We start from the raw sequence: 24,856 nt of genomic DNA on the forward strand, positions 1-24,856 counted from the left end.
GTTTGCATAGAGACTTGGTGAGTTGCTTTCCGATAAGTGCTTGTTCTAATATTATTTGATTACTTCTCTTCTTCCATAAAAATTTTATATGGATAGGCAGACCGTCTCCCCAATCAAGGGTACAGGACAACAATTAGTGCAGTTTTTTTGCTCCAACTGAATCTACCAAGTGGCAGATACAATTTTGTATTTTGTATACATTAAACAGTCACAGCACAAGCTTCACAGTGTATTTGTGCACCAGTTGACGTCAACGACGCCAAAGAGCTCAACGTGTGTACTACACACTGTGTAGGGAGTATTTTGTACTAAATAATGCCGTGTGTGTTTGTCGTACATTAGCTGGTAGAGTTAACTGGAGCAAGGAAATTCACAAACAAAATTATGTTAGGTTTAACAACCATGTTAAAAACACTGAACCATCAAAAATGGACTTCAATGAAAGTCAGTCTCCATTTTCATTTCATAAAATTTTATTTCCTCCATCAAGAGATGTTTCCCTCGTGCGTGCTTCTTCTTAACACAAAATAAACATATAAATCGGTGTGGTAAGTACACACACACCCCACATATATATAAACATACATGTGCAGTAAAAGGACTATAATAAAATCAAAAAGAAAATTTACAAAATAAATACAATAAGTAGCATAGCACTAGGTATACATAGGTAGCACGTAACATATCACATTCATATTTAAAATCGGCATCACACACTGTCGTATCGTGTATATATGGGAAAAACACTCAGGCATCCATGCAGCCACTCGACACTGTCTGTATTCCAATTCCAGTCGTCCCTTTGACGACACTGATCCTTTATTTCGCGTATAAGTGGGGAAAAATCGTTTCATTATTATTTGTTTGATCCAATAAAGCATTCTCAACCACCCCAATTCAAAGCCCACTCACCCTTTCGCATTTTTATCGACATTGGCCAGGTTTAACTCTCTGTCTTTCATCAAAATCAATGCCCCAGCTCCGATTAAACCGAAACATCCCATCAATGTCATGGGAAGATCTTTTTGTACGTGTTCCTGTGTGTAAACGTATGTTGTCGGTTAATGTGATTGCGTCAGCTGAACACTGAACAAGCAAAGGGACTATGGGAATGTGTGTCAATCGAGTGAAAGGCTCGTAAGACTTTGGTTGATTATGACCGGCGATACGCAATGAATGGAACTGAGATATAGGATAAATTCGAAAATTCTGCGGTGAGAGTGGCAGTAGGACAGAGGTTATTATCCGAACTTTCTTTCGGGGAGGTGCGGGAAAAAGGAAAATTTTTCTTGCTCTCTCGCTAATAGCTACTGTTGTATGTACCCGATTTTCTTAAAAATTAAATATTAGGTTTCGTCTCGTCTCATTTTTCAGACTTTGTAAGAATTTATTAATTGAAATTCAGAATACCAAGCCCGGCAGTAGGGTGCCCAGTTTGGTCAATTTACTTCTTGGTCTTCCCGAAATTTGTGGAATTTCTTTTAAAAAATATTTCGAGTATTGCCCAAAAATAGGCACTGTGAGTGGCAATCAAGGGACTTTTAGGACGTTCTTAATTATAGACGTGGTTCTGGTTCAGAAATATGAGTATGGGCGTCTCGAGGCTGTTGCAATTTTAACAAATCTCGCAACCGATCGACAAACTGTTCCCTCCGTTCCCCATTTCAAGAGATATGCATCCAAAACTCTCGACGCAAATAAGAAAAATAAAATACAAACCAGAAGCCATAAATAAGGCACGGTAACCAGTGCTAATCCAGCTGCAAAGTTGCCAATTCCAACCGATAACGTGCGCATTGTTGTCGGATATTGTAGGGCTGTAAATGTTGGAATCAGTGCATTGGTGGCTCCAATCGAGCATTTTACTGAAAATAATAAAATCGAAAGATCATCGAGAGAATGGTATGGTTTTAGGGATTGGAGAGAGATTCAGGTTACAGCGCTATTCACCTCACTTAGAAGGTTTAGATAAGTAAAGCATAACCGAAGGGCTTGCGAGTCGACATGTTTTGAGGTAGAATATGAAACTGAAACACTTCTCGGTGTCCCATACATGTATTTGACCTTAAATGTAAATTGGATTTACTGCAGTCTGAATTATCTGAATTTTCGTGCGGTAAGTCACGTACCAGCCAAAACCACAAAAGTTTAGAGAAGAGGCACGGACATCCCTTCCCACCATTGACTCGTTCAATTTTGTACGGTAGATACAAAATCTAGGTCAAAGCCTCATGTGTTTTCCATTCGATAAGTGTACAACACGTTAACGTATACAATAAATATTTTCTCCATATAAATATAGAGGATGGTGACCTCGAATAATAGCGTCGTGTTTATTATGTATACGATCTACCGTGCCTCTCTCTCTCTCTCTCTCTCCCTCTCTCAAAACATCATCATCATATATTCACAACACTTACCTATCATAGCAAATGTAATTACACCGAAATAATTTCCGTCTGGAAGGAAATTAACTGCCAGGCAGCCAGCTCCAGCGACAACCATGTAAATAACCAAATTAATTTTGAGGCCTAATTTTAGCACAACAAAAATGCACAACAAAATGGATACAGCTTCCAGTAAGCCAGAAATTATCTGCAGTTTTGGAAAATTATGTGTTGGTTAGGTATGTGAGTATACATAAATCAGACTCAATCGAGTGTGTAGTTTCATTAGGCTAAAAAGTTTCGAGTTGAATGAGTCATCAATATATTGTACGTTACCATATGCAATAGGGTGGGTCGTATTTTCATTTTGTTTTTATTTTAAAAGGCCTGGCCCAGGCTATACTTAGATTGAACCAAGGAATCCGAAACAGCTAATAAAAAAATCGAAAAATTATTTTTCCCTTGCCTCTAGCCTGATTTTGATTTTCGGGGTAGTAGCATGAAATTGCACATATTGTTGACTGATATCTCGGACATTTGGGAACAGAAGGCATTACTGCTAACTGTAGGTAATAGCTGAGGAGTCCAGCTATGAAATGCCATAAGAACATTGTTGACCTTCGCCTTCACTCGGCCAGAGTAACTCTGTCAGTGTTCCTGACTAAGATTTTCGACAAAAAATTTCAACTTTATTTGCAAATACAATCGACAAATCATGACATAATACGTCGTGTGAGGTATGTCTGAACAGGTAATCTCATAGAGAATCCATTGCAGAGACGTTTGTTGAAAACGAGTTGAAAAAACTCACAAATGAAAAAAAATGAAAATACGACCCACCCTAATATGCAAGTGGGTTTGTTGCAGGGCCTATTTTAAGGAATTTAATTTCCAAAAATTTCCAAAATTTCAAAAAATTCTTAAAATTTCCAAAAAAAAAATCTGTTAGATCACATTCCGAAGTAATCAGTTAAGCTCAAAGATTTGAAAAACAACTAAAAAGGCAGTAAAAACAACATTTCCGATGCAATCTGTTGTGTTTTTAGATGAAATGACGAAAAGTGATGGAAAAATTTGAGAATTTTTGGAAATTTAATTTCCTTAAAATAGGCCCTGGTTTGTTGCATGCGATGCTTAACTTTAAAATTGTCTAGCACATGGAACACGATGAACATATGGTACTCGTGGCGTTCAAGTAAATTTTTGAATTCAAAGCGTCTTTTCGCCTTCAGAATCAAAAGACACAGCAGACGAGGGATTGAGGGGCATAGCACTGTCAAACGAGAGTGCGTTGCCTATAGCCCATAAGTGGAACGAGTGCTAGGCAATGTTATATAAATCCTTGCTGGCACAGATTCATTTCTTGATCGAATCACTCCAGGACAAATCTTTGGCCGTTTCTTCATAGATCAACTGATGATGATAAAACCTGAATAAAAACTCACCGTGGTTATGTAGATGTCTCCCCCCAAATGGGCCAAATGCAATGTGAGTCCAAAATAAATTAGAATCAGCGAATACCAGATGACAGTCATCGATATAGTGGTACGACAATATTTTGTCCTGAATAGTTCCAGCAACGACACAGTCACTGGTTGTTCGGGTTGATGCAGTGTTTTCTCATATCCGGGCGGCAATTTGATTCGGTTCCATTTCGCCGCAACATTTATCACTTTGATCAATTCGTCAATTCTGCCATTGTCTAACAACCAACGAGGTGATTCGGGTAAATGGTACCTGCGATGAAATTGTGAATGGTTTCTGGTGTTTTATGGGTTGGGAATGTTGGTAGGTGAATTTGCAGGGACTCACTGGGAGTTGCAACTTTCGAGGAGTTGCAACTTTCAAGGAGTTAAAACTTTCGAAGAGTTAGAACTTTCGAGGAGCTACAACTCTGCAGAAGTTACAGCTCTGCAGAAGTTACAGCTCTGCAGAAGTCACAACTCTCCACAAGTTACATCTCTGCAGAAGTTACAACTTTGTAGGAGTTACAGCTCTGTAGAAGTTACAACTCTCCACAAGTTACATCTCTGCAGAAGTTACAACTCTTTATTCTGCTTACAGCTAGTGTACCATAAATTTTAATTATTTACCATGCAAGTAGATAGACAATCCACGGCACCGTAATGACCAGCTGCAATTCTCTCCATTGTGGCACGACGTATGCTATGCCCGCAATTAAAATATACGAAACAGCTACCGGTAATATATCCAATACTCCAATTATCGTACGCCATTTCCCACTGACAAGTTCAACGGCTAATACAAAACTGACCATTGTAACACCCATAGATGCAAAACCCAGGATAATTCGCAATACCATGAACATTGTCAATGATGTTGAGAATGCAACAAGGATACCTGGCAAAAGTATGATGGTTTAGCAAATATACGACTACAATATACACAGGTAGATGGGATCGTTATATTGTACATTGTACTGGAGAGACTGGATCTGTGGGGGGATTCTATTTTTAATTCAATTTTTTTTTAAATTAAATTGCTTCATTTGATTATTTATGTGTAAGGTACTGGGGACAAAGCACTTTGAATATTGTGTTATGAAGAATTGTGCATAATTTTGCATTCTGTCGCCGGCATTTTCAATTTTTATTAGGAATCAATGAGCATTCCTTTGTTGGGTGATGTTAGTGTTGCTTTTTCACATTTTTAATTTTACGAGACAGATTTATTAGACGTGTGGCTGGATTAAAAGAGAAATTTTAATTCAAGTTGAAGTACGGTAGTGAGTGTGATTTTCCATGTAAAAGTTGCTGTGGTGTGATTGCCACAAAGATTATCAGGGCATAAAAAATCTGATTGGGCTGATTGTGATTATGTATACATGACATGTACTACATGGAATAATGATTTATCTTTATGTAAAGTGAATCGAAACAGATATTTTTCAGACAGCTGCAGCCTTTGTTATGAAATAGTTAGTCTTGATTTCCACTTACGAAAACAGCACTACGTTTACTCTTTAAACAATAGAAAAGAGGTGTGGTGTAGCTAAACGGTGGCAAAACGGAGTGGTTTTTTGTAAGTGGACATCAAGCCTTATTTTCATGCATTGTGCTTAAACGGATTTATCGTAATTTAGGCTCTCATCATGAAAAGTTGTATACGTATCTGTTAAGGATAGTTTATTTAAGCCACTTTCGCTTGTCGCACTCACTTCGTAGCCACAACGAAGTGATGGCGACAAGCGAAAGTGCCTAAGATATACCGTCCAAAACAGATGCGTATACAACTTTCATGCCGAGTGACCAAGTTACGAGAAAAATTCTGTAATTTTGTTCCAAACCCAAGGCGAAGGCATGAAAAACATTGTGATGACCTCGGCAAAAAAGTAGGAAATTTAATTCTATCGTTTTTTATTCCACTAAACGATCACATCAATTTGTTATACCATTTCTCAAAACAAAAACAAGGTGACAGTTCAGGTGAGAAAATATCTATTTTCGCTTTCGAATAAGAGAACGGTGAGAAAATAGAAATTTTCTCAACTGATTTGTCCTATAACCGAAACAATGTTTTCGCAATTTACGCGACTTTTCATGAATTCCCTCAGTATTTGGGTCAAATATTTTTGAAAATCGCAAAAATTCGAGACATATTCCTCAAAATCGTAAACATTCGGGGAAATGGAAACTACCACCGACTCTCCGCTCCAAAATGTATTAATTATTTTCCGTTCACTTGATTTTACTCTTAACTTATAGACTTGTTTCATGTACATAATAGTGTTGTGTGTGACACTTATGTTTCAACAAACGTATTTATGTGAATTTGTGGCTGACATTCAATAAATATTTCATTTTAATTGTTTTAACCATACGTAAGATCAAAGCACTGCTCCTAGCAAAGAAACTGATTTAGCAAGTGTTAAATTTGTAGACTTTACTGACCATACAATGAGAGCAAGTCATCTCTTTTTACACAAAAAAACTTTAACCTCAGAATGTTTTCTATGTTCATGCTAGAAGTAATGCTATGGTAAAATTCGTTTTATTTGTACAGTTGAAACGAGCGACCGATGTTGTGCTGTAGAAGTATATTTTATTAAATCATTCTATCAATAGTACAATTTTCGCGTTGGAAGTGGTACGCTTTTAATTTTGATCACAATTTTTGATCTTTTATTGTAGCTGTTCCACGGTTGATGACGATAAATAAAATACCAATTAACTTGCAAGCGGTCATCAGTCTTATCGATTTTCGTGTGACAACCGATTACATTTAATCACCAATGTATAATCCAAGGTAAATATAGTGAGAAGGTAATGCCATATATAACCGAATCAGATGTGCGGTGGCACGAAAGTTGGATATAAACGCCATCTCATCCTTTCGTTAAAAGCAATAAATGAAATAGAAAGTAGGGCCATCTGTTGTGAGATAGTAAAAATATTTTGTAAAATACAAGTAAATCGTAGTCAACCATTTAAAAAAAGATGTCATTGGCAGCGAACTTATGTGCTAGGCCGCGCCTCTGAATGACATTACCTCCACACTATATTTACCTTGGTATATTCGAAGATTTGCAGATAATAGTTCCTGTTACTTACAGTAGATGGTGTTAATAAAAGTTAAGCCAAAATTATCGTCGTACTATATTTGAGATAAATATTGAGATTCAAGTCTTAGATTTGAGGAGATTATTTAGCTGAAATAAGTATTGATACGACCATGGCACAAGTTAAAGATTCAGCCAATGTGTCTTTAGAAGACGCATTGGAACGAACTGGATTCGGTAAATTCAATTGGATCCTGATTATTTTATCGGGTGCGGTACTGTCAGCTGTTTTTCTGGAAACTGTTACCACCATCAACTTTATTTTACCGGTTGCACAATGCGACTTACAAATGACGAATCAGGACAAGGGCTTACTGAGTGCAATCGGATTCGTTGGTATTATTGTGTCGTCACATCTTTGGGGATTTCTTGCCGATACTCGTGGAAGGAAGAAAGTCATCGTTACGTCACTGTTTATCGCCTTCTTTACAACCATCATATCAACATTCACCCAATCGTATTGGTTATTAGTTGTGCTGAGATTTCTGAATGGATTTTTGTGAGTTTGATTCTGTAGACTGGTTGGACCGTCGGTACTATGAAAACATTTTAGTATTTCAGGGCCTTCCGCAACAACATATGCGTATCTAGGAGAATTTCACTGTCTCAAAGATAGATCGAAAGTTTTGTTGTTAGGTAAGTTTATTGGAAATTAAGCGAAATGTTGTCATAACTTCAACTTTCTTGTTGGAATATTTTTGTCGCTTAGGCTCATTTACGTATGGACTTTTCTGCTATTACAATCCAATTGCTGCTTCATTTATTATAAATCGGGACTGGACATTTTATATTGAAACAATCGACTTAGTTTTCAAGCCATGGAGATTATTTATGATCGTTTGTGGCATTCCAGGACTCTTAAGTGGATGTGTTATGCTATGTATGCCCGAATCACCAAAATTTACATTCTCCCAGGGCAAGGAACAAGAAACACTAAACATTTTGCAGAACATCTACACTTGTAACACAGGGAAGCCAGCCGAATCTTTTGATGTAACATCGCTGGCGAAGGACGAAGAGTTTGAAGATGAGAAGGTGAAGCAAAAAAATTTGTTTCATTTTATGTGGACACAGACGGTTCCACTGTTCAAGCATCCTCATCTGAAAAACACATTGACTGTATGTTTCATACAATTCTGTGTCTTCAATTCAGGCACTGGCTTCTGGACGTTTTTCCCAGAAATTATAAACAGAATCGCTATTTGGGAGAATGATCCATCACATGTCTCTTCTACGGTCTGCCAAATTTTGAACGACACAAAGATTATTCCAAACGAAAATGCCGAGTTATGTGTTACAAAACTGGAGAACTCTGCCTATCGAAATATTTTCATTTTAAATTCAATCTACTGTTTTGGATGGTTGTTCTTGTCGATGATTATTAATCGTATTGGAAAGCTCATCATAATAACGACACTGCTATTCACAGGCGGAGTTAGTGGATTTTCGTTAATCTTTGTGGATCAGCCTATGGTTTCTAACTATCTATATATCGTACTATTGTCCGTTGGTTTATCGCTCACAGTATTGAACGCATCGACGGTGGAACTGTTTCCAACGAAGTTAAGGTATACTTTGTACTGTGTATTTTACTTACCATGTCTGATGTTGATCCACTTAACGTTAACAGAGCTATGGCATTGTGCTTGTCTTTAATGTTTGGTCGAATCGGGAGTGTTATTGGATCGAATATAATCGGAACATTGCTGGATAACTATTGTGACTACACATTTGTGATGCCTACAATTCTTTTGATATCGAGCGGCTGTCTTGCCTTTACAATTCCGAATATTTCGAAAAGAAATGTAAAATAAATGTATGGCTTAGGAAGGTTATTGGTTGTTTAACATAATTAACACGAAAGAGAGAGAAACCAGACAGATGATTTGACGAGCTATCTGACCTGATATTCATAACTAGGCCATGATCGCCATGATTTTGTGGGACTCAGCATAAATATTTAATAGATAGTCGTGAGAACGGCAAATTTATCAGTTTATTAAAAATATCCAGCCTTGTGAAGACTTAAAGTTGATTCTTTAATTTTTCATTGAAGTTTTTGTCAAGTGAAAATGTGAAGCTGAAATCAACGCACTTCAAGTATGAGAGGTACTCTAAATAGGGTACTGAAACTGGACAGTATATAGAATAAATTTTGGCACTGTAAAAAAATTCGGACACTTTTTTCATACAAAGTAGTACTCTATTTGGCAGCTGTCATTAATAGCACTTGTGCTTGAAGTGTGGGAAATTCTACCTTCCAATTCCTGATGTCAGTACTACATTCGTCTTGGTAGGATATTATCCCCACCTCGCAAGCGCCAAGACACTACACTACCATCTACTTTTGAGAAAAACACATTACTTTGGGGATGTTGCCCGTTGAACGATACTGTGTATTCTGAACTATTTCCGTACAATTCCATCATATTTAAGGCCAGTTCTAAGGCAACTCGACCAATTTTAATTTAATGGAATACTTTGATTATTTTATTGAATGACTTATTCGACAGTGAAATCACTCCTCCGATTGCCCTTGCAACTATTTCTGACATGAAGTGCATTGTTCAAATTCAATTTTGCCAAGTAAAACTTTACTCAGCTGTGATATAACGATGGGCTTAGATGGTACGGGTACCCAAACAACGGGCACGTGCTTCAAATTTCCTGAAGCAGCTGAGCGTCGTTGGTAGTGGTTAAATATAATTGGCAAAACGGAGAACTTCACACACGGCCTCTCGACACCTGTATGTCATATTTTTCGCTTAAGTTCATCCGAACTCATTGCTTCGATAGTAAAGATACTGCTGCAAAGGCCTCAACTACAGCCGAATGCAATGCAAAGTCCAATTAAGAGGGTACAAGGGTTTACCTTCGGACAAGAACCAAAATTGCGCGAAAAATAGGGCATATTTAGGAACATAATTCTCAGGACTCAAGAGATGGAATACAGCAAAAAGGGAATTAACGATTAATTTGAGCCTTACTTAACAGAAATTTGTTTTCGCATTTATAAAATTACTTGATTTTCACAATTATTTTTCACAATTAAAACACGTCTGCAAGGCAAAATTTTTTTCCACTTTAGGTACATTTTTTCGGCAGTACATCGAGAATAAACACATAAGTTGCTATATCAAAACCGTTCCTTATGTCGCTGACCACGAAAATGTGTTTTCCTTTTTCTAAAATTCCTTTTTGTTTTGATTAAATTAATAAAAATCAAAAATTTTTCTACCACGGCGGCCATCTTGCTTTCACACTATTTCTATGGTGGCCGTCTTCGATGTTCCAGATTCTTTTGTTATTGAAGACACAATGAGCATTTCACTTGAATTAAAAGAGGTGGCGCCATAGTATTTGGTTTATGTCCACAGCTAAACCCTTGTACGCTCTTAAAGGAGAAGTACAATGGCACATAAATCAAGTAAGAAATCGTTATCAATGGCTCCCATTTTGTTCATTATCTTAATGTGATTGTCTGAAGCGATTTTCACGATTTTTCGCCCTGGAATGTAACATAAAAATCTAGTTCTTTATGCCCTTGTCACCGGTCATCTACAATCTACTTTTTCGATTGTAAAATAAAACGAGCTAATTAGACTTTTTTGTTGTAAAATTAGTATACATTGCAGAGCACTCTAAAAACCACTTCTTCTGCATTAATCTCACTCATGTAGCATAAATTACGGAGTTATGAAATGTTCCACCAACATTTTAACAGTTTCGCCAAGCGTTCGCCTCGTATATAATATGCAGCATATAAGATGTTAATTTCGAATCATAATTCATCAACTTGTCTTCTGATGTTATATAATAGGAATTCAGTGCACACAGCGAGAAACATCGACAGTGATTTTTGTATGTATATGCGCAAGCATGAGAGTGGAGATGGATAGAAAAGGATTAATTTTATGCATGACAAAATTTTGTAGATATCATTTCTGTACAAATTTAATTATCTACGACACAATATGTTCATTGGTATAACCAGTGTATGGATATGGATGGATGGGAACACTAGACGTTTCGGATTATATTCAAATTAGTAAATCATTCTATCAAAAACACATACAAAAAAGAGTCAATGTGAAAACAATCTCTCTAGCAGCATCATTATTGGGGTTAACAGTGCCTGTAGGAGGATTAAAGTAAAATTTGTGTGAAAATTGATTTAAGCTCCGTAAAACTAAGTTGAACCAATCATCTAACATTTGAAAGATGATCACACGTTGCATAAGCATGTACTGGCCCGGACTGACTATAGTGGGCGTTTAGGTGGAGCCGCTGGAGCCCGAATTGCCTTTTTTTACATGTAGCTTGGTGGGCCGGAAAAAAATATTTTGTCTGTCACTTTAGAGATTGGTCGTCAGTGTGGCACGAAGGTACAAATTTTATTGGAAGAACTGTCCTGCCAGACATATCAAATTTTCAAGTTTCCAACCTATCTTCAAATAGCATTATGATCTGATCGCCTCAACAAGATTTAGCTCATTGTCAACTGCAGACTGTAGATTTTTCTTTTAGTGGGAAAAGGGTTTCAAAAACCAGTGGACTTCCTCCAAAAATATTAGTGTATTGTACTGTCAAATTTGGCAAATCGCACAAGGTAAACGACTGCTTGCAGGATAAATAAATATTCTAACATAATCCTTGTCACGCTCTATCCAACATTACCCTCAGGGTATCAAAATTGGCTTTGCGTAAATATCGTTAAGACAACAGACATCAGAACCGAACTTGTTCAAAAAAGCTGCTCAGGGCGTCATACTGCTGACTTTACTCATTTGTAAAAAGCCAAAAATTTTGTACAAAAATTCATACCAAAATCCAAAAGGCACTTCGGTAATCCCCGAAGTCTCAGTATGTACTGACAGGCATGGTTTCCTGGTATGTGTTAAAACACACACACATATGCAATGTACAAATGTATTTGGAGGCTCTTTGACGTCTGTCATATGAGTGTTGATGCTAGAAATAGTGCTATGCCTCATCGTATTCGAGCGTGACATCTATCAAAAACGTTAGAGTTTAACCAATACTCTCCCTAGCAACCAAACTACAATTATTAAGGTGGTAACTACGTTTGTGAATCACTGCTACTTTGTTCGCTCGTGTTGTTATCGTTGTTGTTTTTAAGCCATATTAAAAATCAGCGTTTCTCAAACTTATTTTCCCCCCTCAATCGATTTTTTGATAGAGTTTGGATGCTAGGAAGAGTATTGGTTTAACCGAATCTGACAATATTGGAACTAGGAACGTTTTCCAGTGTGATACGTAATTCAAAACGGCTCATCGCTATGCTACACATACTGTCTGATGTAGAAATCCGATACAATGTGTAGTGTAGGTTAATGTAAATATTTACCTTGTTCTCGTTAAATAACAACAGATAAAGTGAATCAATCAGTAAAGTATTTAATCGAATAACAAATTGGGATTGCAGAAGCAAAAGTCAAATCAATAGGGTCAATTCAGTGATAACGTATCTTAGAGCTACGGCTTCATGCAATCTCGGAACAAAATCGTCACCTCTTCGGAGCTGAATATTTTTACCGCATTATTATTGTGGTGAACATTGAATAAGTTTTAGTCTGGGGATGGAAGGGAACATCGACAAAGAGGAGGGACAATCGTAAAAGCCAACTTAGACGGTGGTTATATATCGTGCATATCGGGTGGTCAAAGAATCAACAAATGTCTGTCAACCAGTCGAAGAATGTCTAGTCATTCTATCCTGCTATCGCGTAAAATACGAGACAACAGATGAATCCTGTCATCAAAGTCAGTCAATTTAATTCTTTGACTTCCTCTGGTATTGTTACCATTATGTTATTGCAGACTATGCCATTCATAGTCGAATTGTCGCTGTAATCACGTCAAGTTAATTCGATACATTTTATAGCACACATGGATGATCAACCGATTACAGAAAACTTTTTTTTTTGTATAAAATTAATGAATTGCGTTGACGTATCGTATTATATAGCCGGTGACATAATTAACTACAATTTAACTTACCGAAAATTGCTTGCATTAACATCAGCACCATTAGTGTGTGCCGGCGACCAAATCGATCAGACACCCAGCCACTAAATATACTTCCGACAGCAGCTCCAGCGAGGAAGCACATTTCCACAACACTTGCCAAATGCTCTCGCTCACAGACCAAATTCCATTCACGAATCACATTTTCGTTTCCGTCAAAATCATATGCACCACAATCGAACGCATAGAAGTCTTCCGATTCGTTGAATGTCTGTTCGGTAGCTGACAGAATGAGTTTTAGATCGATCGGTTCACATGGTTTTGTTAAGTTTCGCCACTGTGAGATTGTTATGTTTTCCATGCCTTCGGGTCGGACACAATGGTATTCATGCTTGTAGCCCTGAAATTAAAAAGGTTGGGTGTGAAGTGAAAATGTTAGATCCGGATGGATTGGTGCGCATACTATTAAGTTTTTAATGGTAGCATCTGAATCTCCGCATTTGATTCGTTATTTTGTATAACGAGGGAAACAAAAGAGTAAACGAAGACTCATATGCAATCCTATGTCTTACCGCCTTTTTTGGGAGGAAACAACTCATTGAATTAGTTCCACAGTCCAATCGAATTAGTTTTGCATAGAAATGATAAGTTGGTACGTCTGTGGAGAGATAGAAGGAACATATGAATGACAGTTAGCTCCTATGGGAGAGAATGTGAGAAAATTTGTACACAATTCTCTCACATTCTCTCCCATAGGAGCCAACTGATATTCACACGTCAGCCACAGGCGTACCAACTTATCATTTCTCTGTAGTTTTGCAACTTAATTTTGGAAATGGAATTTGTGGGACGTGGGGCACGGAACACATTTGAGCAGAAAATACCTGTTTTCTGTTTCTTTTCATGCCCTGCGTTATATGTTCATAAACAAGATATAATCCTTTAAAAACTCTTGTCAGTACAAGGGCAGTACATGTAAGTGTGTTGGACCATTTTGAAGAATATCTTACTGCAACAGATGAGAGTGTGAGAGTATGTTGCAGTTAAAATCACCGAAGTACCGTTTGCACTTTTGCTCAACCGATTGACACTTATCAGTCAAAAGTCTCTGCAGAATTTATGAGAAAATGAAATGAGGCATTTCACTCTATTACTGGTAGTTTACATTAACCAAATCAATTATACCTACTTCCAATTTCCACTCAGGCTTCCACTAGCAGACATCATAATCCGATTTATTGGAGCGAGGGATTCTTCTGAAAAACAGAAGACCGAAATCGGACGCATTTTCTATTGGATTTTTTTATTTTATTGGAATCGTGTGGGGTGTCATTAGAAAGGTAATTACACGTACTTACGGGCAAATATGGTCTTATTGGGTTTGAAATTCATCTACACTGAGATATGTACAGTTGAAGTTTTCAACCGAAAAAAGGCTGAAAACTTACACTTTTTTTACAGAAATTTCTCGAGGTACACGGAGCGTGCATGGTTGTGTGGGGTGTCATTAGAAAGGTAATTGCATGTACTTTCAGGGAAAGTAAAGCTTACGGAAGTTTGGAAGCATCTTCGATTCGATATAAGCACTTAAACATTTATCATAATTAGTCGTAGATGCTTCCAAACCCCAATAAGACCGTATTTGCCCTGAAAGTACATAAAATTACCTTTCTAATGACACCCCACACAACCATGCCCGTTCCGTGTACGTCGAGAAATTTCTGTAAAAAAGGTGCAAGTTTTCAGTCTTTTTTCGGTTGAAAACTTCAACTGTACTCCAAACCCAATAAGACCATATTTGCCCCGTAAGTACATGCAATTACCTTTCTAATGACACCCCACACGACCTGTACGGCTCTTGTAACTGCAGAAATTTTTGTAAGAAAAGTGTTTGTTTTCGGTTTTTGATGACCTCATACCAGCCACAAAAGCTTCGAAGAATTTTTTTGAAAGTGGTTTTGGCTTCTGCGGTCGAATACCTTACTGGGCACATATAAAAAATTCCAATAGAAAATGCGTCCGATTTCGGTCTTCTGTTTTTCAGAGGAATCCCTCAGAGCAATTACAGTGCATTTACATGTTAAAATGAACGATTCAGATTATTCTATCGCATTTACATACGTGAATGTACTGCCGACCAAACAATATAAATACCAAAATGCCAAAACTTCAATCGAGATTAAGCAATACACAATTCAAAAACAATTACAATTTCCATTGACCATGATCGTAGAGCAAACAATAACAAAACCACATACTCGCACACACCAATATTTATGTTGCAGAATTAATATTGAAAATCGTTTCGTTTTATTATGCATGCCTCATAAGTGTGTATTATTAGATCAATGGTTTATTAGGTAAATGTGTAACCGTCAGGCGGGCAGTGTATATGAATATATCGATTGAATCTGATTTGAAAATAAAAACAAAGTTTCATTGAACTTTAAGCGATGCTCGGTTGATTGAAGTTTAAAGTTAATGTTTTGTTAAGGGCATTATGAATGAGCCCGCACTCAGTTCAATTACATGGCCATCAGCAAATGTGTGTGCGCTTTTAATGCAGTTTCTCTTCAGTGTATTGATGATGATGATTTGTCATTTTCATTCATTGGTATTTCAAAATGTATGCATTACATACGGTTACATACTCAATATAGGTATGGTAAGAGTGTAGAGTATTCAGGGTGATTTTATGATGCTTTAATCAAATATTACAAGTTCAAATCACTCTGTGATTGAAGCCATTTTAAAGTGGTACAAGTGAACTGGCGAATTTGTAGACCAGTCGAAATGCATCCAATATCGAGTGCCCGAATGGTGGAAATGGTTGAGATGTGCCGTATGTTTTGCAGATAGGAAAATCTACTCTAGCAACTCTGTGTCGAATAGTTTCGACGAGCTTGAGACTAACACCACAGTCATAAAGTTCAAAAATCTCCGGATTTTTTGTGTCCATATATTGTAAAGTAGCTGGTTCGCAGCTCCTTGATATATGTTTTAACATATTCATGTCACAATCACAGAATAACTCTAGGTCAATTATTGATCTGATCATTAATTTGAGAATGATGCTCTTAGTGTACAGACAATACAATATCAATCTCGGAGCCAGCATTTATGGAATGTAGTATGTGTCTTAACCTTTCCGTTTTTCGAATACCACTATTCGGTACTTAGAAAACACAAGTGATCTAAAGGTGCTGAGATTTAGGTCTCACCCCCTTCTCCTTAACAAATGTCAATTAAAATGATCTGTACATTGACAGTGTTAACTTTTCACCTTCTGTTTTTCTAACGGATAATTTGACGTTTGTCAAAGTCTGCTACAGAACTTTAGGGTGCGTTGACCATACACAATTTACCAGAATCAAAAAAGGCATAATCTGGACCTATTATTAGCTTACTTAATGAGCAAAAGACACTTATATGGTTATGATAACAACACTGAAAAAGTGTCACGTAATTTGTGAATGAAAGTTGAAATTAACAAATTAAACTTTGTAAAAAACAAAACTTAAGAGCAATGGTCTCTTTACAAATCTGTAGCCCACATTTTGGCGGAAAAATATTCGTTTTTTTGATGATTTCTCTGAACCAAAAACTTTTTTTTTGAAACTTTTACTTTTACTTTTAAAGGAGAAATTGGTTTATGAGTCATGTCATAACTTAACCTACTTCGAGAAACCTGTGGAGATTATTCAAATTTACAAGAAGACCAGTTAATTATAACTTGCCTTGGGGTACTTGCCTTAGCATATTTTCATATAAAGTTTTGACATAAAATAACTGGTCTAAATTTCCTTCTATCTCTTCATAACAGTCTATTTCACAAAGATTTGTCACATCAATCAATGCCAACTTCATATAAACTTTTATAAACATAGCCTATTTAAAGAGCGAAATGAAAGCATGAGTGTAGTGGTAAATTGACCAATTAAAACTTGCTGGAGCTGTAGCTGTATAGTGTTAAAAGAGATTGTCAAAAAGAGTGTTCACCCATCGAGATCAGTTAAAGTACGAGTCTCTTCGTAATTGGACTTTTTTTTACATACAAATTTTGACGTATCACCCATCAAACTAGTTAAGCAACTGATCATTTCTCTCTCTTTTACGCTCTTTTAACACTGTATTGTTATTGTGATCATTACATTGTCGATTTCAATTTTGTTTTGTTTTATTTGACAACTATACCTCCAGCGGAAACTGACCAAAAGTGACTTCCACTCACAGATCTGGTCTATCTCTCTCTCGCTCTCGATTTAAACAGTTTATTGTGGTTAGCTTTGTGAAAATGACAGGTTATTTGACATCTCAAACGACATTGACAATGATCTATTGAACACATTCTTGGTCGTACATTTTCAAAAAGGATTCTGATGAAAAGATATCATCGAAAGACGAAACGCACAATCCTAGGCTATAATGACCAATGAAAGAATACCCTATAGGTATGGTCTAATGTCAAAATTTGTATGGTGCGGAGAAAATAGCGACCATACCTGGTCTGTACTTTCATTGATAATTTCAGCGAAGCATCGGTGGCTCTTAGCCTCGGTATTAATCCCGGTATTTTTTTACCATACCAGCATTCGTTGTTGAGAATGTTCGGTACTGGTATTGTAGCACACTGGTATAACTTCCCCTGGTCGGATTGAATCGCAGTGTATCTGAAGTGTTTTCTTGATGTGGCTGACAAAATTAAAACCACGTCTCTACGCTATTTTTGTTGGAGGCGGTGAAATATTTTCGTGTTTATTCTAACTAAAATACCTTGCTTCACACACGATGAAAAAAGAAATAAATCAAAACCTGGTGACATTGCTGAAATTAATTAAATTATCCAGTTTGATTTATTGTTTGACAAACATACAGACCGCGAAAAAAAGCTCTTTGTTTTCACAACATTTGTGAAGAAAATTAAAAAAAAAAAGTTCAATCGAACCACAAATAAAACGACTGACAAAAAAAAACACTGAAATTAGTGTTTTACTCAATTGTGTAAGAAAACCAATAAAAATGAATTTAATTGATGTGATCGGAACGTGTTTTATCGTTTATATAAACTGTATCGTTTATGGTTTGCTACACTTAACAGAACATTTCCCATTAGTATAGTAGGTTGTCATTTAAATCACCTCCACACAAGCGCTTAAAAACAATTTTTTTGTTTTTTTTTTTTACTTATACGCAGTCTTTTTTCCCTTTTTAATTCTTCAATCGTTACACCTATCGGCTAATCTACATAAATGTAATTTTCTGTAATAAGAATTTTTCTTACGCAAATCAGTTGTGAAATTACATTTTGCATTATACGTTGAAAATTTGCGTCACGTACAGAGAGTTTTGAATTGAAAATTTTACGTGGACAACAATAGACACATAGAAATCAAGGATCTCATGAAATTGGTAAAAACCGAAGTCAAATATTTATTTTGATGTCAAAATCACAATTTTTTTATCCCTCAGTTGAAATCCGATTATAATGTGACAAGATCACTCACTCAAGATCGGAAAATTTGTTTATTACAATTCATTTGTGTCAAGGTTTCATGCTAAGCTTTTCTCATGAAATTGATAGCTTGCGGTGAACATTTGAATACACACCGATTCTTGCTTAGCTTAGCCAATGAAAGTATAAACCAGGTATGGTCTGTCCAGTCCAGTCTGTCCAGCAAATAGCGATTTCATATAAACAAACTCACCTTTTAATGAAAGTCATTGAGAGGTGAGTTTGTTCATATGAAATCGCTTTTTCCTCCGCTCCATACAAAGGTAGAGGTAGATGGTGATCTACGATAAAAAGATTCGCCTTTACTTAAAATTCTACAATCCACAAATTTACGACGGTCGCAGTGAACTAGAGACAAAACGTTTAAAATACAACTTATTCTGTGAATATTATTGATCTGAGGCGAAGCCGAAGTTTTCAATTTATCCGTTATTCCAAGTTACACTGACAAAAAAGAGTTGAAAATCTCGCCTGTTACGGATATCTTTATATCCAGATAATAAAGACTGCCAAAGCTATAGCGAAAAATATACAGCTATTGCAGTCATTGCCTGGATGCAAAGATATCCCGAACAGGTGACATTTCTAACTCTCTTTTTTGTCAGCTTGTGGAAAAAGTACAATTTTTGACTGGCACAGTTTGTAAAGCTTCGTTGATGGCAGACATAAATGTCATGGAAGTTGTAACTAGCTACTTCTAAATTATGGTACATCGGACGTTTGTAACTTTGTTTCTATCATATCAGCTTCTGAAAACGTTTTTCAACTTGCTGTCGAGGGAGCCTTAATGATATTTGTCTAAAAGATTAAAGCTTACTCTATAGCTTTGAAAAAGATTTCAGAAACGGATCGGTTAAAGCAAAGCTGTACAGGGCCTAGCAGGGAATTCGGAATTTTAATACTTGAGTAGGGTTGCCATTCGTCCTCTTTTTAGAGGACATGTCCTCTTTTTTCGTCTAATTCTTCTTTTTTGTAAAAATTCTAAGAACATCACTTTTTTCACACAACGTCCTCTTTTTTCTAAAATATTGTTAAATTTTAGCAAAACTTAACAGATGTGGTCAAATTTTACGGAAAAAATTTCGCTGCGCAGCTATTTCTAAAGCTACATAGTTTCTACAGCATTCGAATGATATAGTTGACTAGTCCTCGCAGTCAAAAATTCGACTCCATATCTAGGAATTAAGGAGACTTTAGCATTATGATTGGGAATTTTTATGTTTTTATATGCATAAAATAAGGAGTAAACCAGGAGTATTAAAAAAAACGAAATTAAGTTGAAATCGAGTCATATTCTAGCAGCAATTTAAAAATGCAACTAAATTGGTGTGAAATAGGCAGATTGTAGGAAATTCGTGAGAAACGGAAAGGTTTTAGAAAATTTTCCTACATTGGTCAGAAACAGTCAGATTTGTAAATTATTAAGAAACACGTTTCTTATTTTGTAGATTTTTACTTCGAAACAAAAATGGAGTATCGAAAAAAACTTATGAATTTCTTCTGAGATAAGTGCATGTTTGTAGCTGACAGTTCAAGAACTCCAAGTGAAGTTAGCAAAAAAGTAAAAGAATCACTTTTCTGGAAAATAAGGAAGAATGTGAAGGTTTTTATAAAAAAAGGAAAAAAAGGTCATGTTTACAAATGGTAGGTACCTGAAACCTCGGATTCGCCTCAAACCAAATGAAATTTTAATTTTAACTTTTCTCACTAATTATTTGAATATCTATTGGTCCACATAGAATAATAAAAAAGCTAAGACTCTATATTTGTCCTCTTTTCGTCCTCTTTTTCGAATTAAAAGGCGTCCTCTTTTTGTCCTCTTTTTTCGTACAAAATGTCCTCTTTTCGAATTTTCAAAAATGGCAACCCTAACTTGAGACTTCTAAAAAAATTCTGAAAATTCTTAAATTTTAGGAGTTTTAAGAATCTTTGAGAATTAATTCTCAAAAGTTCTTTAAATTCTTCAAAATCTAAAAGTTTCTGAAAATTTAAAGATTTCTAAAAAATTTAAAAAAAAATTCTTAAAACTTAAAATTCTGAAACATTTTATAAGAATTCCTGAATAATAAGCTCTGCAAACATTCGTTGTAAAATTTTTTAGCTAGGCCCAATGAAACCGAAAGGTGTATTATCGCAAGTGAAAACAAACAAACACTTGACTCTGACTCAGACTTCAGATATTGACAATGAGTTTGTGTTCCAGATCCATCAGTCGAGCTATTTCTTTATCAGTCGCTTTAGGAATCATTACAGAATGTCTAAGTTTAGATATTGTGAATAAAATGCAACTGTTATGAATGATGTGCACGCTGTACTATAAAAAACAAAAAAAAACAAAAACATAATTTTATCACGAACACTTACAAAAGGGGGGAAGCAACTAACTTTTAACTTATTGATTTTCTATGACATTCATGAGTAAAATAATTGGATTTCGTAACCTACATTTCAAGTAAAAATCTCCATAAAAAGTTATCAAAAAATTATTTAAAAATCATAATGCAAATCACAATCGTAAGTAATTGCTTCGTCGATTTCCCCTCCTGGTAAATTTATCGCCTAGAAATATCTACATAAAATACGCGCTGCTCTTCACTCGAAACCAAAATAATAAATTATTTTTCTGTTTAGTGAAATATGTAGCAAGGAAATTAATTTAAAAAAAAAAAATGTTTTTGTTTTTTCACTTGTCCATAAATCTTTAAATCATAACCCTGAATTTTATTTTTTCTCTGTCGTTGCTGGTTGTTCCAGATATATTGTTTTTTATGATAACAGTTCATCCGTTCTGAAAAACTGTTGCATATTTATAGAATCTTGAGCATCAAGTGTATATCATTCGCTGAACACACCGAAAACATTGTACGGAAAAGAAAAATTTATTTTCAATTCCAAGTGTATATCATTCGCTGAACACACCGAAAACATTGTACGGAAAAGAAAAATTTATTTTCAATTCCAAGTGAAATTTTAAATTCCAATTGTATAGTTAAACCATTCATGGACTCATGTATAATTCGTGGAGTAAATCATTTCAATCAAAAATTGTATCCTGCCGTTATCGACTAAGAATTATTGATAGGCAGATCGACTTTCTTCATAAAGCCCTCATGAAAGTATTAAGTGCTTGCGATGTATTATGAAAATTAGTCATTATTTCCATCCTGAGAAATGATACATTTTTGCCTTAGGACTTGCTTTCCTAAACAAAAAATAACAATTTCTGACCAGCAATGAACTAAAATGTTCCATGAAAGAAGTTCCTGTAGAGTATCGAGTCGCTCTTCTTTACTTATAAATTCTGATGGAGTTGCGAAGCCTCTAGAGTTACAAAATCTCTAACCTTACGAAACCTCTGGAGTTACGAAACGGATGGTGATATTCAAGCTTTGTTTTATTTGGGTTAACCATTAGACTTTTACGATACTGGTAGATATTGGTAGAGGTTTAGTGAAATAACGGTAAAGTGCTCAAATATATTTGTAAAGGAAAAATTTCATTGACATCACTATCGAAAGTAAAGTTCCAATTTTTTTTTTCTCAGTCGGTAAACAAGTAACTATTCCTGTTGTGAAATCTCCAGAAAAGAGTTACCGAACCTTCTCAAATTCAAACGCACCAAAGATTCAGTAATTGCAATTTTGTGTTCTTAAGCCTTCAGTCCTCCTGTATATTTTTAACAAATTCTTCATATTGTTCCATTTAGTAATAGCTTCTTAACGATATATTGTGATATCAAACGACTAGTAGCGATATAATTCTGCCGTATTTTCAAACCAGCCCTAAAGGTAATTTACTTTTTTTTTTAAATGTTTGCTGCAAGTAAACTTTAAAATGCATTCGTTCCAATACGCCTAACACTGGCTATCACATAAATTTTGAATGAGTTGCATGTTCCATTTACGCCATTATCGCCATTTTAATTAGCTTTTGATAAACTTCATACGCGATTCGCTCAATTAATTCATTTCAAATACAATAACAAACGCTTTTAGCACAAGCAACAATTCGTTGCACTTTCATGGTCAGACGGTTTATTACATTAATTCAAGCCGATCAGGTCAATATCAGAAGATGCCTTCCTGGGACGGTTATGTTATTGTTGTGGGAATATCGGTTTTCCATCACAGAAATGTCATCGATTAATTCATATTACGAGCATATTGATTTAAGCCTAAGTACAGCAGAAATATGCAGAGAAAATTGGAGTTCGTCCAAAAATGTGATAGAAAGGGAACCGGGATTTGTGGTGCACTCGTAATTACTTGAAAAAGGTTCGACGAGTTAAATACAATTCGATAATCTCATTTTATCGTTAGTTTGGAAGCTTTTTTGTTGAACGCTTCCAAGTGATCTGGGATCGCCTTAAAACTATTTTTGTGATGTTGCTAAATTTGCGATCTGAGTATCAGGAGTATAAAATGCGTCTTTGAATAGGCCTGCTCTGACTCTGGGGACTGGAACCATAGAAAACCATTGAGATATGAAGCACTGAATTACGATGAATCCAAAAAGTTTCCCAAGGTATGACTTTCAAGAAGCTGCTGATCAGCGCTGATCAGTTCAATCAAAACCGGAACGGTGCAAAATTTGATCAATGAAATAAAATAGATATTTACATGACAAGGAACAAAAAGTTGAAAAATAGTGTTTTCGTGTGAATTTTGATTATCCGAGGCGAAGTCGAGGTCAAACACGAAAACAAAACTTTCCGTGTTTCGTAATGGATTTTACGAAAAGAACATTTTTCGCCCCGCAAGCGTGAAAAATTTATTCAATTTTGGTTCGGTAAGAAAGCTTTGAAAAAAGTCGAATAAATTGGTCGCTCCGGTAACCTATTGTAAATGATCACGGGTTCGCCCAAACATTGTATCTTCTCGATTTTCTAATTGTGCAATTTTTCTAATAATCCGGCGAAAAGCAGTTCTATCAACACAACTGTTTTATCACATCCAGTGAAAAATAGCCTCTATATAGTAAAACAATTAATCAATGAACTAGTGTACAACTACAACACACAATGTCAAGCATTCATATCAATAATTTAATATGAACAGAGATAAGTGTCGCGCTCCAATTATTGATTTAGATACTGAGCTTATATTGTCGCAGGTCATAAATACTGTAAGAATTCAAGCATCATCAAAACATTGTGAAAATCCTCACAGATTGGATGCAACTTTTTTTTCGATTTGACCATTTGACTTTGTGTTACTTTCACGGTGTTAATTCAATTTGTTTCAGCCAATTTTATTCACATAATTTTTGTCTGATTTAGTTCGTGTAAATTTATAAATTCACACACCCCGTATCGCATTATAGGCCGAGAGACCACGTGCCGAACCGTTTCTCGTAAGGTTTTAGTTTGTGTCATAACACTAACCTAAAGTCACTGTTACAGCCCTAGCGTCAAGAAAAATTTTAGAGTTTTCAAGTCGACAAGCACAACTGACCATTACGTAAATATGATATTTAAGTCACAAGGACGGAAAATTGAAGAGTCGAGTTTTCGTGTGACGTTTTCAGATTCGAGGCGAAGCCGAGGTCAATAAGACCATAGGAAAAATTTACTTTTTAATTTTCCAGCCGAGTTACGTACTCTATTGTATATGCTGAGGGAACCGATAAAATGCTTCATTGATGAAGTGAACCGTTTTGATGTGAAATTTATTTTCATTTTAATTGGAAGATGTGAGCTGGCTGAGATGTACACTAGCCTTACTGTCGTTGGAAGGGCCTATTATTTGAGAAATTTACAAAAATATGAAATTAGAATTTCGTGCAATTTCGTTAAACAGAAATTTCTGAAATTTTCGTTATATTTCACAAAGTTCGTTAAATTTTGCAATAGTCTATGCGTTCTTTGAGCGCTTTTAACGTTTAAAACCAGTAACAATTCATTAAGCGGGTATCCGCTATTGCTTTCAATAGTAAAATGGCAATAACTATTACCTGGAAAACGAACGCGTAAATCTGAAATGTTGACGGACACTGGCACAATCCCAACAAGACTGTCCAGAAGAATTGCCACCAACCGTAATGTCCAATATAATTCGATATCACATCAGTATCACTGTCCACATTTGAATTTTCATCCAATTTATTGGCGCCAAATTTAATAACTGGCACATCGCCGTCATTCACTTTACTATCACCGTTCATTTTCCCGAATTTTATTTGATTTTTTACTTGATCCTGAACATTAAATTGTTTTTCAATTTTTTATTTATTTGGAAAATCCGCTTTATGTTTCGCGTTTGAAATTGCATTGATGACTAAATTTTAAAAATACAAATTTTTTCGCTATAAATTCAATCGGAAAGCACTACAAGAAGGTTGCGTACAATAACCATAGTCGATTGCTATCGAGTGAATGAGCTAACAGTATAA

The 24,856-nt window shown here is 35.7% G+C and overlaps 2 protein-coding genes across 2 annotated transcripts; one reads left to right on the forward strand and one right to left on the reverse strand.

Annotated features, from left to right (window-relative positions):
- Positions 1–454: 454 nt before the first annotated feature.
- Positions 455–24,856, reverse strand: LOC119076884 (organic cation transporter protein-like). Its single transcript, XM_037183888.1, has 8 exons — positions 24,419–24,856; positions 12,988–13,354; positions 4,481–4,748; positions 3,833–4,124; positions 2,421–2,595; positions 1,720–1,865; positions 913–1,037; positions 455–817 (listed from the first exon to the last, which is right to left on the reverse strand). The coding sequence occupies exons 1-8, from the start codon at positions 24,626–24,628 to the stop codon at positions 748–750; spliced, it is 1,653 nt and encodes a 550-aa protein (XP_037039783.1). The 5' UTR covers positions 24,629–24,856; the 3' UTR covers positions 455–747.
- On the forward strand, positions 6,996–8,790 carry LOC119076885 (synaptic vesicle glycoprotein 2B-like). Its single transcript, XM_037183889.1, has 4 exons — positions 6,996–7,465; positions 7,520–7,602; positions 7,676–8,534; positions 8,597–8,790. The coding sequence occupies exons 1-4, from the start codon at positions 7,080–7,082 to the stop codon at positions 8,778–8,780; spliced, it is 1,512 nt and encodes a 503-aa protein (XP_037039784.1). The 5' UTR covers positions 6,996–7,079; the 3' UTR covers positions 8,781–8,790.

Source organism: Bradysia coprophila, unplaced genomic scaffold (assembly GCF_014529535.1).
Source record: "Bradysia coprophila strain Holo2 unplaced genomic scaffold, BU_Bcop_v1 contig_232, whole genome shotgun sequence".
NCBI lineage: Eukaryota > Metazoa > Arthropoda > Insecta > Diptera > Sciaridae > Bradysia > Bradysia coprophila.

Excerpts from the sequence above, each read along its gene's own strand:
- LOC119076885 (XM_037183889.1), top strand. The coding sequence starts at position 7,080 with ATGGCACAAGTTAAAGATTCAGCCAATGTGTCTTTAGAAGACGCATTG. Across the intron at positions 7,603-7,675 it reads ATCGAAAGTTTTGTTGTTAG|GCTCATTTACGTATGGACTT; the intron begins GTAAGTTTATTG and ends TTTGTCGCTTAG. Across the intron at positions 8,535-8,596 it reads CTGTTTCCAACGAAGTTAAG|AGCTATGGCATTGTGCTTGT; the intron begins GTATACTTTGTA and ends TAACGTTAACAG.
- LOC119076884 (XM_037183888.1), bottom strand. The coding sequence starts at position 24,628 with ATGAACGGTGATAGTAAAGTGAATGACGGCGATGTGCCAGTTATTAAA. Across the intron at positions 2,596-3,832 it reads GAGACATCTACATAACCACG|ATAATTTCTGGCTTACTGGA; the intron begins GTGAGTTTTTAT and ends CCAAAACTGCAG. Across the intron at positions 1,038-1,719 it reads TGCCTTATTTATGGCTTCTG|GAACACGTACAAAAAGATCT; the intron begins GTTTGTATTTTA and ends GTTTACACACAG.